The sequence below is a fragment of the Halictus rubicundus genome, chromosome 7, assembly GCF_050948215.1.
Source record: "Halictus rubicundus isolate RS-2024b chromosome 7, iyHalRubi1_principal, whole genome shotgun sequence".
Lineage (NCBI taxonomy): Eukaryota > Metazoa > Arthropoda > Insecta > Hymenoptera > Halictidae > Halictus > Halictus rubicundus.
The window spans coordinates 6,091,062-6,104,794 of NC_135155.1; the positions used below are offsets into that span (position 1 = coordinate 6,091,062).

General features: G+C 44.4%; 1 protein-coding gene across 1 annotated transcript in view; it reads right to left on the bottom strand.

Annotated features, from left to right (window-relative positions):
- Positions 1-12,101, bottom strand: part of Sox102f (transcription factor Sox102F) — a 139,638-nt gene extending 127,537 nt beyond the window's left edge. Inside the window, exon 1 of the mRNA XM_076790542.1 lies at positions 11,723-12,101. Coding sequence (XP_076646657.1) covers positions 11,723-11,739 — 17 coding nt within the window. The 5' untranslated portion in view covers positions 11,740-12,101. The remainder of the gene's footprint in view (positions 1-11,722) is intronic.
- Between the last annotated feature and the right edge of the window lie 1,632 nt (positions 12,102-13,733).

Sequence of the window (13,733 nt, forward strand, 5' to 3'; positions counted from 1 at the left end):
ATGTTTACACATATTGTTCGTGGTTGCGCAACACCGTGGGTTCTTTTCGCCGATAGGATGCGCCGCCGGACCATGCTATCGCGATTTTTATTTTCCTCATTCATGGTGAACGCGAATGTTCTCTCTCTCTCTCTCTCTCTCTCTCTCTCTCTCTATCTCTCTCTCTTCACTTTGACGTTTCTGGGGCTCCTGCGCATCGATTGACAGTGCTCATCGAAATGGCACACTAGAATAGATATTAACCATTAACCCTTAGCACTCGAATGGCGACTGTAAGGCGCCACTAAAAATTCCTGTATCATTATTCGAAATATATTTTACATTATTAAATTTGTTCGTATTTAATAAATTACTAAACATTTCAGTACTGTACGAGTAAATTGCACCATTTTCGTATGTATAGCATGAAAAAAGTCGGAGGAAGAAGTGTTTCGTTTTAGAGTTAAAATGGCTTCGAGTGCAAAGGGTTAAAACTGACTACAGTAAATTCTCGATATATGTCAACAACACGGTCGTATATCGTCCAGGAGACATGTTTACACTCCACGGCATCTGAGGACTCTCGAGCTTTGTGGCCCCTCACGGGGTACAGTAGTGGGGATAATTCCGCGACGTTTATCATCCAGGCCTTGGCGACATACATAGAGAAATCACTGTACTTCACAGTACATTACAAAAGTAACAGTTCAGTCGGTTTTGTAGAGATGGTTAACGTAATATACGGATCATTATGCAAATTTCCTGGATTATTTTCTAAAAACCAGGATGCGAGTTCAATTTGCAAACTAGAGCCCCTGTTGCGGTAAGAATAAAGTGTTTAAAAAGTGCACGCCTACTATAAATGCATAAATATCCGCGGTCTAGTACATGTCGGAAAAATAATTTTATTGAATAACTTCCCCATGTCAGAAATTCAGAAACCAGTGGCAACTATAAATGTTTTAAGACACTAGAAATATTTTCGTCAGATAACTAGATTGCGTATCGAAGTCCCAGATTAAGAAGACAATAGCAGCGAAGAAAAGAAGAGTATCGGAGGACCGCGCCACCATTTTCAACTTGACACGCACCCGACCGACGAATTGTCAGCGGCGGGTTGTCAGTAGTAATTATAGCTGTCCGCGGATCTCTTGCTACCATGTTGCGCGTCGCGATTCCCCGACGTTTCACCACGAGCGAAGAAACAGACCACGAATATGAACAATTTTATTCTTCCATCGAACCCTGACCCACAAAACGGTGCTTATCGAAATTAACACTAAACCTGCCGACACTTCTGTTCCTACCGTGGTCAAAATGACCGGTCCTTGAAAGAAGTTATTGTTAATACATCAAACGTAGATAACAGTCAATTTGTCGCTGAACGAATTAGTGGATGAACAACTTCCGTAAAATGACGATACAAATTTATTTTCATATAATTTCAATTATGCATAAAATACCGCGATGCTCTCGCCTCGATTTACAAAATTTTACCGTGTCGTCCACCTTTGCGGTTTGGATGCGTTTGCCATGAAACAGTATTATAATAAGTCGGCTTATTTATTTCGAGTTGGTCATGTCACATTGAGAACAGCCTTTCTTTTATACTGATTGTTTAGGTTTGGAAGAGTGAATACCATATTATCTCGTGCGGTCAAATTGACCGTAGGTAGAACAAGGTTCGTATATTTCTTGAAAAGGAAGAAAATAAAACGCGAAATAAATACTGAAAAATACATTGTATACATACTTAAAGAAAAGTAAAGATAAATAGCGATAAGTTGTATGCACGAAATTATACGCAGAAGTTTGAGAAGGTCAATTTGACCGGCCGTGGTGGGTTTAGCGTTAAGCATCTCCGTTCGGATGAATAATTAGGAGCGCTCAGGTCAAAGCACTCCCGGGTGCTTATCGACATCGTTGCGATTCCACTACAAAATCTATTATATTTTATTCATACACCGGCGCAATTCGATCTGCGCACGGCGTTGCATTTTCTATGACTCGAAATACATCGACGATTTTGCCTGTATATGTGCGCGCACTGCCGGGTGTACTGTAGTAACCGTGGCTCCGATTAGATCACCGTATGAATAAAATATTATATTATAAACTGTACATCATCGAGCGGGCTGGTATTTCATTCCCGCTTATTGATTAGGTGATACGATTTCAATGTGAACACCGGGAATATGATATTGTACGGTTCGTACGCCGAGAGAATTTACTGCCACGAGCCCGGAGATCAGAAAAATATAAAAGGAGGCAGAATCGGACGATGAATATGGATGGAAACATTGAAACGTTTCGATAACACGGTCTTGCAGCTATGTGTTCATTTTTTTGTTGATCGCCGAGAACGCGTTATGTAAAGGAGCGTGATTTTTCCTTTGACGAACGAACCGGCGACATCGTCGAAAAACAATGCATATTCTGATTTTATGGACTCATTCTCTCTCTCTCTCTCTCTCTTCCTCTTTCTATCTCTCTTGAGTTGCCACATTGTGCTCGATCGGACTGCGAAATAGTTGAGATTTCAGTTGAGGAAGTGTCGCAAATTTCCTCGAACCCGATGATGAAGAAATCGATCTTTAAACGCACTGTCATTACATGATATGTGGTCTTGTTTTTTGACAGTTTATATAGCTGAATTTTAGAAATTCTAAGAATAGACGATTTTTATTTACCTGTTCGAGTAGAATGAGTTAAGTATGATTGACTCGATGCATTTTTGCAGTATACATTTTAAAAGTTTCCTTGAGGTGTCGAAAAAGTGTTAGTATGATTTAATAGAATTGTAGAAAGGAATTTGGAGTAACAAGCTGTGTATAATTTAGAAATTGATTAAATACGAGGTAAGAAATTTATCAATAGATCTTTATGCATTTATAACAAAATTGAGTATATAAAATATGAAATTGTAGGAAAACTTCAAAAATTCCAAATGTCAATATACTATTTCTATTAAAATTAGCAAGTGAAGAAATAATATTCCACTCGGTTTCTATTTCTCGTAATCGACGCAGACAATTTTTATTTTGCATAAATACCCACAGTCTATTTATTAACAAACCTTAGTTCCATTTTCTAGGACTTTTATCTTCATCATACAATTTTATAATCAACGAATACACTTTTCGTTAGGTTCATCCCCCATTATAAATTTTCAGTTCATAAAAATAATTATACTAGGAAACGATTTCGGCCCGTAGATTTGGTGCAAATAATACAGAAAATAAATCAGGATTTGACTGCGCAAGCAACGAAATAATTGTCAACCGGCGTTCAGCGTTCAAAATTCGCAGCGGACACCGAGCCTCTAAAAATCATTTTCCCCGGCGCGCAAGGCGAACCGTGTTGATTTATGCGATTGCTCACCGAATCGGAAGATAAAAGGCCACGCTTAAGTGCCGCCATAATGGCACAGTGTTAAACGCTCCGCAAAAACGTTCGGCCGTGGTCGCCGCGTGTTCGCCGAGCGAAGGAAAATTCGCGCATCCTTTGGCAGCGGTGTAGATCAACGTAACTTCACCGCGACGATAAAAAAAGAACGCAGAAGGCACGAGTGCCGATTGTATTCACCGACGCTGATCGATTCACCAGTGAATCGCAATTACGCAACTATCGCGAGCCAGCTTAATCGCGGCGTGAGCGCGATCGCTTTTCCCCGAGCACACGGGCCGGGCCGGGCCGCCGCGTTTCGTGTCAATGCATCGCGAAACCGTGCGTCCGCTTTTAATTATTGCGCTCCTCAAGATTATCCGGTATTTTTGGCGCGTACCGCCTGTACTCAGGAACGTGGTTCTAGAATCCGGGTTATTCTCGGAGAGAGAGTGCTTAGCCCGGAAACGTTTGTAATTGATTAATAAGACGTTTGAACGTGATCGATAGAATCGGCCGGCCCGGTCGTCCCCTCGGCGCTCATCGATTCGACGGGGCCAATCAATTTCGCGGCTCGTCCAACGCCTCGCTAAATACAAACAATTCCTGGAACAATCGTTTGATCGAGGAAAAATTCAGCGGAAGTAGCCGAAGCAATTTTTTTCCGGAAAATTGAAGATCTTCTGATTGTTATTTTATTCGGAAAAATGCGTGAGGAGCTTATTCCGGAAAAAATTTATTCAGCTTTCATATTCAACGAATCCGTAATATTCAAATTGTTTAAGAGCGACAGTAACTTCATTCATAATTTAGCAAAATTTTTAGAACCAACATACTATGACAACTTATTATCAGTATTATTGGAAAGAACATGAATGATCTTTATTCGCACACAGCTCGGTCGGTCACTTCCGGTAGGTGAAGTATTAACATGTCGACCGTCGCGTGAACTTTGTGTCTTACATGCGAGTCTTGACCATTCCGTTCGTATAAACGATCGGAGGTATCAATAATTATTACTAATTACCTGATAATGAAGTTTTCACTTCACGCTGGGATTTAGTTCGTTTCTGAACGAACAAATTGACAAAATCGTTTTCAAGCAAATTAATTTGTTTAATAGGTTGCACATAATATAACAGTATTTTTAAATTCCTCTAATGTTTTTCTGCTTTAAATAACGCCTGCCCGTTTTTCTCATAAACGAAGATTTCGAGTATTTAATAAATGTATTCAAACTTCCATTTTCTCAATTTCATTCATACATACATAGCCTGCGGATCTTTATGCAAAATAAAAATTTCCAAAGTGCATACAAGTTTTTCCTTCTCGCAGGAAATGATTAAGAACAAGAACATTCTGGTTAAATAATAACGTAGCTACGAAGAAGTCGCGAGACAAGCAACGGACATATATGTATGTGTCTTCCGCATAAGACACGTGTAATATATGCTAACGTTCTCTCATTCGTTGTCTGGGAGATCGTCGATAAAAGAACAAACTTTTTGTGAAGTTTTCCTCACCGAGTTTCGCAATGATGACGAAGAACAACTGATACTGTTGTTACCTAAAGCTGTCGCTAAATCAACCTATCGGAGACGGAAACTTTTCTGCCAAACTTGCAAATCAGATGCCGTAGATTTTATCGAATACTCTTACGATCACTTTTTTTTTGCAATCACATACAGATATTTTAAATCAAAATTATCAGTCGCCCAACAGGAAACAATAAATTGCAGAACGTAACTCGTTTCACGCATCAATTTAGGATTGCGAGGGGCGTTGTTCTAGAATGTAAATCGTTGTCCAGAGCAACGATCGGTGTTTAAAGTTACGTTGCTAGAATGTTCATGACCGTCTATAAAAAGATTAATCTAAGAAAATTTAGCAGGCTAATTGAAACGAGACCGGGAACACTAATAACGCGCTACAGTTTCTGAAAAGTATCGAATTAGTTGATTCTTTGTAATTAGAAAGTAGCTTGTGTATACGGGGTTGTGTAACTTGTTTAAATTGAGTTGCTAATGACCGGACTGCGGATGTTTATGCAATTTCCAGTTTTTAAAAGCAGCTGCGTCAGTCAACATTGGTTGCGAATTCGTTTACCTCCTACTGACTACAAACACGGTACGTATTGGTTCTCCATTTAAACTATCTGTGGCAATTCTTAAACAAATTTTTTTTATCAGGGCGCTCCACAAGACGACAAATCAGTATGACTAGACTGCGGATCTTTATGCAAAATAAAAATTTCCTAAGTCAATTCTTAGGAATTCTTAGGAAATCTACGAAATTTCTCTGTTTAATAATTTTAATGAACAGAAAATGACAGATTAAATTCTTCTACTATCTTTACAGGTTTGTATGTCGTCCATTTATTTTTGTTACGAATGCATCAAATCCCCAGTCTAGTTATTAAAAATTATTATTACTTTGGTGATGAATTCACCGTGAAAATAGATGGTCGTTCTAAATATACAGATTATAAAATGCGCGATTGCAACACGTTGCAACGTGTTATGCATAAATGCACAAACATCCCTGATACACTGATGAGTCTATTATTAGGGCCATCGGACGTCCAAAATTGTCCCAGACAGTTCAGGATCGAAAGATATCGGTGCTTTTTAAACGAGGCAATTCGTAGAAAGCGGAATTAACACCTTCTCGCTTAGGATGATTATTGCGGACGATTCAGTCACAGTGAAAATGGGAAATGACGAAAACAATGCTTTCCAAAATTAATTCTTCACGAGGTATCTCGAACTATTTCAATTATAACGAACTACTTTCAATTATAATGAAAAATGTTTTAATCCGATACCTTGGAATTGAATTGAAAGGGGTTAAACCTTTACACTACATCATCGAGTCATACTCATGATGAAGATTCCGAACAGAAAACGAACTATTCCTTAAATGCCTTGTCCTAATGTCAATTCAGAGAGCTTGAAGACGTTACTGAAATTTTTTGAAATTCTGTTTCCCATCGAATCCCCTGTCAATCAAAATAAAATTGTATTTCGTTGTTGTTAATATAAATAAATATGATCTTCTTCCTCTAAGAAATTTCGAAAAACAAGGGAGGAATTTGTCGATTAGAAAATACCTATGGTAAGCATAGAGCAGAGACGTCATTAAAATGGCAATTTATTGATCTCGTCCCTAATTTTCACAATATAATTTATTGGACAAGGAAATTTATTCCACAATTTTCCATAAATGAATTTTTCCAGTTTCAATAATTATAAAATATAAAACCATGGTAGGTTTAGTGTTAACATTTGCCACCATGTTTTCTTGTATTGTAAAAATGTGAGTCCACGAATCACTGGAGCCATAAATTAAATTGTGGTGCAGGGGGTTAATCGGAAACCTCGGAATTAAATCGCAAAGGGGTTAATATCGGGAGGACGTGATCGGGGGTTGATCAGGCTTCAGTGGCCTAATCAATCGGTACACATGTTCGGTCGCGACGCGGCAGCGGCCAATTAGCCGCGGCGGTCTCGATAACCTTTTAATAGCCAAGTCCGCGGGCCTGCGAGCTCTCGTGACGCGCGTTGGTGCACGGTGCTCTCGGCTCGCGATTGTTGCACGGCCAGGCCGAGGAAGACAAAGAGTTAATGGGACGAGTAATAATACTGGTCCTGCCTCGGCAGACAGCGCAGAAACGGCGAAAAGCCCGTTCCGCCAAGGCTCTATTTTCGGGTCCGTTGTTGTCCGATGTATGTACCGAGGCAACTTTCTTGCTTTGCTCGTGGCCGTCTAGCTTGCGCAGCCCGACGACGACACACTTCGGCAAATTTCTATTCTGATGTTGTTGCCCGCGCGCGTTTCCTGTCTCGCGTACCCCCGCTGGATGAAAGGAACACCTCGATTCCTCGAATTCCCGCAGCAACCGTTTGTCTTGCTCGCGCCTCGCCTCGCCTCGCCTCGCCTCGACTCGACTCGCCTCACAGCGAGCCGCGAGCTGCGACGCAACGAACGTTTGATCGAACAATGCGGTATTAATCATTCGGACCGACGCTTATTTTCGAGCGGGCCCGATGCTTAAATAGCGCCGTTGCGTCCTCCGCAACTCGTGCCACAGAGATTACGCGAACGAGTCCGCCTAGCACAGCTTTTCAGAACAATGACAAATTAATGGACCGAAGCCCGGCGCATGGGACGTCGCAGAAAGAAGTATTTTAGGCCATCGCAACTCTGTCTTGTTTGACGTGGACTTTGAAAAATAACGAGAAACAAATGATAAAAAGAGCGAGAACAAGGAGAAACGCGGCCGAAGCCGCTGCCATTTTGGAGAACAATGAGGACGACGCAGGGAGAAGTATTTTAGGCCTTCGCAACTCTGTTTCGTTTGGCGACTTGGTTGTGGACTTCAGAAAATAACGGGAAATAAGTAATGAAAAGAGCAAGAACAAGAAGAAACGCGGCCGAAGCCGCTGCCATTTTGGAGAACTATGACAAACGAATGAACCGAAGCCGAACCGAGAGAAGTATTTTAGGCCTCCGAAACTCTGTTTTGTTTGACGATTTGTTTGTGGATTTTAAAAAATGACTAGAAATAGATAATAAAAAGAGCAGGAACAAGAAGACACGCGGCCGAAGCCGCTGCCATTTTGGAGAACAGTGACAAATGAATGAACCGAAGCCGAGCCCTTGCCATACTCTATTTCATGAGACAACTGTGCGTGCACTTCGACGCGTTGACTGCCATAAGAATTTTATGCGTTTCACACAAATTTAATCTGTTACGCTTGCTTCATAGAAGCGATCAGCGTTATTAATAACAAGGTACTTTACAACAACGTTTTCACCTTCTACTACAATCTGGTTAATCTCAACATTGCAAATTGATAGTCGGTCGAATTATTTTTATGAAAATCATTTTTAGTTACATAGCGTCGGTCAGTAGTCCGTGGATTTTCTGCGTTGGTGACAAACATGAGTAGGTATAGTTTAAAGCTATTGTTACATTATTTTCAATCTATTAAACATATTAACCCTTTGCACTCGAAGCTATTTCAATTCCAAAACGAAACATTTCTTCCGACCTAGAATATTTCCTTTCTATGGTATATATTTGTCATGTTACACTAATTACTAGTTAAATATTACTATTTAATAAAATTAAATATTACTATTTAATAAAATTAAATATTACTATTTAATAATGTATGAAATATTTTAAATAATGACACAGCAATTTTTAATGGCGAATTACAGTCGCCATTAGAGTGCTAAGGGTTACGAAGGAACTTGAATTTTTATTTTTTTGGTTGCAGTTCAGATAGAAAGTTTCTATTTTTATTGGTGACTTTTATGGCGTTCAATGGATTAAAGAGCAACAAGAAACTAGTAATAAAAGGAGCAATGACCAGAAGGATTGTGTCGTTGGACGTGTGGAGCAGTATCAACAAATATTACTACAATCACTAGAACAGTAATTAACGAGGTAGAAATGAGAGATTGAAGAGTCGTAAAAATTCTTTCATGGGAAACTGCGAGTGAGAATGCAACAGAGAGAAAAAGTGAGCGCAGAAGTAAACCACTACAATGATTTCGTAGGTCCTTGTGTACGTCCTTCTTCAGAAGGGACACAGGTTCTGTAGCAAAGTTAAAAATGCACGTGGGGAAGCCTCTTGACAATTCCAGTCCGGAAGTGCTGGTTCTGTAGGAGTCTGGTTGCCAGATGTACCAAATTGACAATGTCCAGGCAGAAGGAAGAAGAGAACGAAGGCTTTTTATTAAAAGCTGGAAACATAGGGATGACTATAACAAAGCTGATGCAATATGAAATTCAATGGAAGATGAAGAAGTGGGAGGGGGGGACTTGAGCTGGAACCTTGAAAAACTCAGGGTACATTAGCTGAAGATAGAATTGTTAGACACTATTGAATTGTTGTCACTGTCAGATTTCTTATTAGAAAAATCTATTTTTTAAAACTAGAGCACAGTGAATCATGTAACCTCTGTGGCTCCCAGACTATACAATATCTTAGGCCACAGTAAAACTGTCATTGTTCAACATCAGATTTCTTATTAGATCATCGAAGAACTTGTCACTTTTAATTAACACCGAGTTAGTGTACTCAGCATGACAGTAAAAATGAATTAGAGTTGTGGACTGAATTTCTGAACAAATGTAGTTCTATGAAATGCAATAATAGGGAGTGAAGATGAACACTTGATAGATAACTCAAGGAATCCCAGATTCCAATAAAATTGTCAGATGTCTCATTAGGTTAACGCACGTTCCCCGATTGCAATGAATATTGAGTCGCTATAATCTCGGGCGGCGTCAAGACGGGGCGCCATAAAAACACCATTATGCCGATGTTAATTAAGACCACGGTGAAAGAGTTATTCCTCTGTCCCCACTTCAGAGCGAAAACCCTTCGGCAACCCTTCACCGTGAGGTTTAGCTGTTTATGCAAAACAGAGACCCGACTCTTTGATGTCCAACGAAAACAGACTTACTACTCTGACTCCCAACTTTGATACTTAAAAAATCTCAATCAAAGATCGATCCACCTGAGACCACTCGTGAACCTCTCGATCTTCGATCAAGCTCAATCCTCGATTGACCTCGATTTTTTACTAAATGATTACTTCTGAACAGGACGAATAACGAGGATAGATCAACTGAAGAAATTACTATCTGACGTGACTCCAATTCTACATCAATTGACTTGTGCACAATTCTCAACCATACTTGGCCCAACGAGTTGATCATAAGTAAATATAAACAAATGCACGTAGCAATCACTTGAGCGCGACAAAGCTGAAGTGACAAATTCCTGAGACAGTTAGCAATGGAGGTTACGTTACGGTTTTGCTTTTCTATACTAACCCGTCTCGCTAGACTGCGAATTTTGTGAATTTATGACAAAACCGAGTGGCTGCAATTTGACCTAAGCTGAAGACTGAAAATTGAACAGCATCAATGCATTACTCTAGTAAAAATTCAAGTGGCATTTTTAAATGGCTCGCAAGATTGCAGACTTTGAGAATTTATGACAAAACCGAGCGACTGCCATTTGACCCAGGGTAAAGACTGAAAAAATTGAACAACATCAATATCCTCAACATCCTCATCATTACCCTCGACCTAATAAAAATTCAAGTGGCATGTTTAAATGGCTCCTACGTCTCATAAAGAATACGGAACATTTTTATTTTGCATGAAGACCCAGTCTGGCCATATCCAGTATAAGGACAATCTTTTGACGTTTTCTCGGGCAGCACTGTACCGCATAAATCTCGCAAATTTTTGTGTAACTCTTGCAAATTCATTCATAGAATACCTATAACCCGAGGGTTGTGGTCTACATTCTGGAAGAAGACTTCATCGATGATCACAGCCACGAAGAATACTCAAGTAGGAAGCTACGAGAAGCTAAGACATCGAAATTGCCACGACCCTGTACAAGTAATTATAGATGAAGAAACCTGGGCACCTGCCATCCCCTAAATCGAGCATCCCCAGCACCCCAACGCAACGAAACATCTGTCCTCTGGATTTCTCGTCGCATCCACCGCGTTCCTGCACGATAACCGACACCCTAGTCACATTCGTGGCACGAACGACCCTATGAACCTTCCTTTCCCAGGAACGGGTCCCTCCCCCGCGTTCTATGGGGCTGTGGCGACAGGATCGACAGGCCGGCAAGTGGTTGTCGGCACGGTTCGAAGAAAGGAGAGGAATCCGTCCGGGATTCCAGAGAAAGAGAGTGAGAGGGAGAGAGAGAGAGAGAGGGGGGCAACAGGAAAGGCCGTGAAGCAAACGGGAAACCGTTTGGTAGAGGGACGATGCCGAAGGGAAAGGGGACAGAGAGACAGAGGCAGAGAGGGTCACTGGGTCAGATGCATTGCGTGCGTCCCTCTCTGTCTGCACCCTCCTTCGGGAGCCGCGTTTCTCTCCCTCGCTCGCGGCAATTCTCTCCCTGGATCTGTCACTCTCTCCCGATCTCCTTCTCTTTTCCTCCGGAGAACACATGGCCCTCGTGCAGCACGGCTGGCAGCCACGGCACACCAAGTGTGCGTGCGTGCGTGCGTGCGTGCGTGTACGGTGCCGTCATCGCACAAGGACCCGGGAGCGTCACTGACGTTTGTCTGTACGGTCGCAGATATTGCGAATGATCGTCCGAGATTGCCCGAACACGATGCTCTCTTCCCAGGTCGAACTGGAAGATCACCGGGTGGATTGTCATTGACCAAGGACGATGGATGATCTTCCTGACAGCTCTGTCAGGTGGGTTTATGGCGCGTTTCTATTTACTGAACAAGGGTAAGGCGGCGCGTGGAGGATCGACGGTGTGCTAACAACACGGTCACGTGCTCGGTGCGACTCACTCACCTGCCAAGCGTGCTCATATCATCCTGCTCGCGCGCTGGTAGCCTGGACTACCCCTCGGACGGCTTGCCGGTCACTTGTCACCGCAAATACAATATTACACCCCCGCACAAAACCGGCACTTCCAACGAGAATACCAACAATCCGGGGCAGCAGGGTCGAGGTGTAGTCGAGGTTGCCCGACGATGGTGTATCTCTCTCTTTCTCTCTCTCTCTCTTTCTGTCTCTTGGACACTGGTGGTGGCAGCTGGGCTGGCAGATCGATCGTTGAACCGATATCCCTGGACACAGGCCGGAAGTAACCTTGCTGGTCAACGAAACTGATCGCGCTGATCGGCACCGTTCCTGGTCTCACGGGTCTGTCATGGTCCAAGAAGATCCTCGCGTACAGAGGAAGAACGTAGGAACCGGAACAAGACGACGACGACGACGACGAAGAAGAAGAAGAAGAACGAGCGGAAGGAACGTACGTACGCGCGCGCGCGCGCGTTCACCCCGGACGGTGTTCGGGCCGCGTGCGGACCGGTGGTTCGCGTGAACGCTCGTGGACGGTCTCGCGACACTAATCGCGTCGCGGTGCTGAAACGCGGGAGCGGACGGTCGCCGCTCTGGAGCCCGACGACACGAGAGACGGTGGGAATATCCGTAGGTAGCCGGCGAAGCCTTCGCCGAAGCTGCTAAGCCAGCCGAGAGGCAGGCGAGGGCGAGAATCAGGCTGAGAGCGAGAGAGGAAGCGAGACGATGTCTCAGTGGTGGAAGAAAACCCCCCCTCGAGCAAGCGGGCATACAATGGGAATAATCACCGCGTCTCGGAGCGTCGGCTGACTGACTGAAGCCCCCGAGGACCGAACGGGATGAGATTCGGAGGCGCTGCCTAGCGGCGCGCCGCTCCGCGCCGCTTCGGCGCCCGCGCTGCGCCACTCTCGCGCTCCCCGCTACTGTTCTCCTCTCACTCTCTCTCTCTCTCTCTCTCGTCTTTTCTCTACCCGTGTTCCTGGGGCGCTCTCACTCTCCCTCTCTCTCTCTCTCACCCTTTTGCTTTTGTTCCGCCCGTTCGCCCCGTCGCCGTCCGCCTCTCTCGACGTTATACACCGGCCAGCTCTCTGTGTCTGTTACCCCCACCAACGGGCGACGGGCCACTGTGTGTTTCTAGCCGCGACGACGCGCGCCGTCGGACTCTCTGTCTCGCCGGAGCCGATCGGAGCGGGCCACCGTCTCGCTCCGGCCTCCCCGCCCCCCTCCCCACCATCTCTCTCGCTCCATTGATCACTCGCCGGCCGTCCTCGTCCCGCGACAACGGTTGCTCGGCCGTGCGCGACTGCGGCGGAACCCGCTCAACGGCCACGCCCCTTTTCCGCTCACGCACCGCCCTCTTCCTCCGACACCCACGCCAAGGCGATGCGCCTACTACGATATAACCGAACGCTGTATACCAACCACCACCACCGGCCTTTCTCTCTCTCTCTTTCTCTGCCACCACCACTACCACCGACGCCGCCACCACCACCGACCAACGCCGCTCTGCCAACGCCGAGACCGTTCGTTCGTTCGTTCGTTCCAGCGTCGTCCTCGTTCGCGACCTCGTCCTCGTCCTCGTCCTCGTCCTCGTCGTCGTCGTCGTCGTCGTCGTCTACACACGCCTTCGCGCGCTCTTCTTCCTTGGTCTCCCGTCGCGTCGATGCCGCTGGCCTCCTCGCCGACACCGTCTTCTTCGACCGTTCACGTTCACTCGTTGTCGCCGCGTTCCACCGAGGAGACACCGCTCACCTGTGCGCGCAACCACTGACATCCCTTTGCACCCCGCCCCCTCCTCGTCCTGATACACTGCCTCCTCCCAACCCTCTCGCTCTTTCCCTCTTCCATTTTTCTCTGTCTCGTTTCGAGGAGGACAAGAACCGCTGCCACGGTCCCCGAGCTCTCTGGGCGTAGTAGTAACGCCGTGGATGGGCAGCGTGTGCTACTGTCTGCTACGCGACGTATCTCTCTCTCTCTCTCTCGCTCTCTCTCTCTCGCT